Source organism: Cebus imitator, unplaced genomic scaffold, assembly GCF_001604975.1.
Source record: "Cebus imitator isolate Cc_AM_T3 unplaced genomic scaffold, Cebus_imitator-1.0 Scaffold63, whole genome shotgun sequence".
Taxonomy (NCBI): Eukaryota; Metazoa; Chordata; class Mammalia; order Primates; family Cebidae; genus Cebus; species Cebus imitator.
The window spans coordinates 785,008-785,615 of record NW_016107378.1 but is presented as its reverse complement, the minus strand read 5'-3'; the positions used below and the strand labels follow the sequence as shown (position 1 = coordinate 785,615).

At 28.8% G+C, this 608-nt stretch overlaps 2 protein-coding genes across 2 annotated transcripts in view; both read left to right on the top strand.

The window, feature by feature from the left end:
• The window catches only part of LOC119471508, a 4,177-nt gene extending 4,089 nt beyond the window's left edge, over window positions 1-88 (top strand). The window contains exon 3 of the mRNA XM_037739143.1: window positions 15-88. Within this exon, the coding sequence (XP_037595071.1) occupies window positions 15-43 (29 nt within the window). The 3' untranslated portion in view covers window positions 44-88. The remainder of the gene's footprint in view (window positions 1-14) is intronic.
• The window catches only part of IRX5 (iroquois homeobox 5), a 3,373-nt gene extending 3,285 nt beyond the window's left edge, over window positions 1-88 (top strand). The window contains exon 3 of the mRNA XM_017530074.2: window positions 1-88. This exon is cut by the window's left edge and continues 900 nt beyond it. The gene's annotated coding sequence lies outside the window, so the exon portion shown is untranslated.
• Window positions 89-608: the final 520 nt, after the last annotated feature.

Genomic DNA, 608 nt, shown 5'->3' with positions numbered 1-608 from the left:
AAAAAAAAAAAAAAAAAAAACCCTCCTATTCAAAAGTTTATAGTTTATGGAGATGGATGACATAAAAATGTAAACATCTCCACACACAAAAGAAATGTCTTAACCAACCGAAAAGGAAAATTAAAAAAGGATTTGTATTAAATCTTATTCTGTATATTTAATGTAGCATTTTTGTATTTAAATTGATAATTCAATATCTTTGAAGTAAATTATGAAATGAAGACACCTGTACAGGCATTTAATGTTTTTTTTTTTTGTAATATAAATATATACATTTGTGTTTCCCCCAAAACTGTTTCATAGTTTAAAAATACAAGTTTAATTTAATTTTTTACACCTATTGATTCTGCTGGGTATGAGCTAAAGTATTATTACAGAAAGAAAACAGGTTATACGCTTAGATTTAAAAAGTGAAAGAAACTGCAGGCGCCTTTGTAAAATGCAAAATATTTAATTAAAAGAGATTTTAACATAATGAGAGCCACGCATTACTTTTTAGAAGCCTCAATAAACTGTCCATTGCCTTGGTCAAAAGGTGCAAACTGCAACTTTTTTCAAAGTGGGTGTTGAAATGTTCCTCAGACCTTCAAGTGTGCCAGGGGAAAACC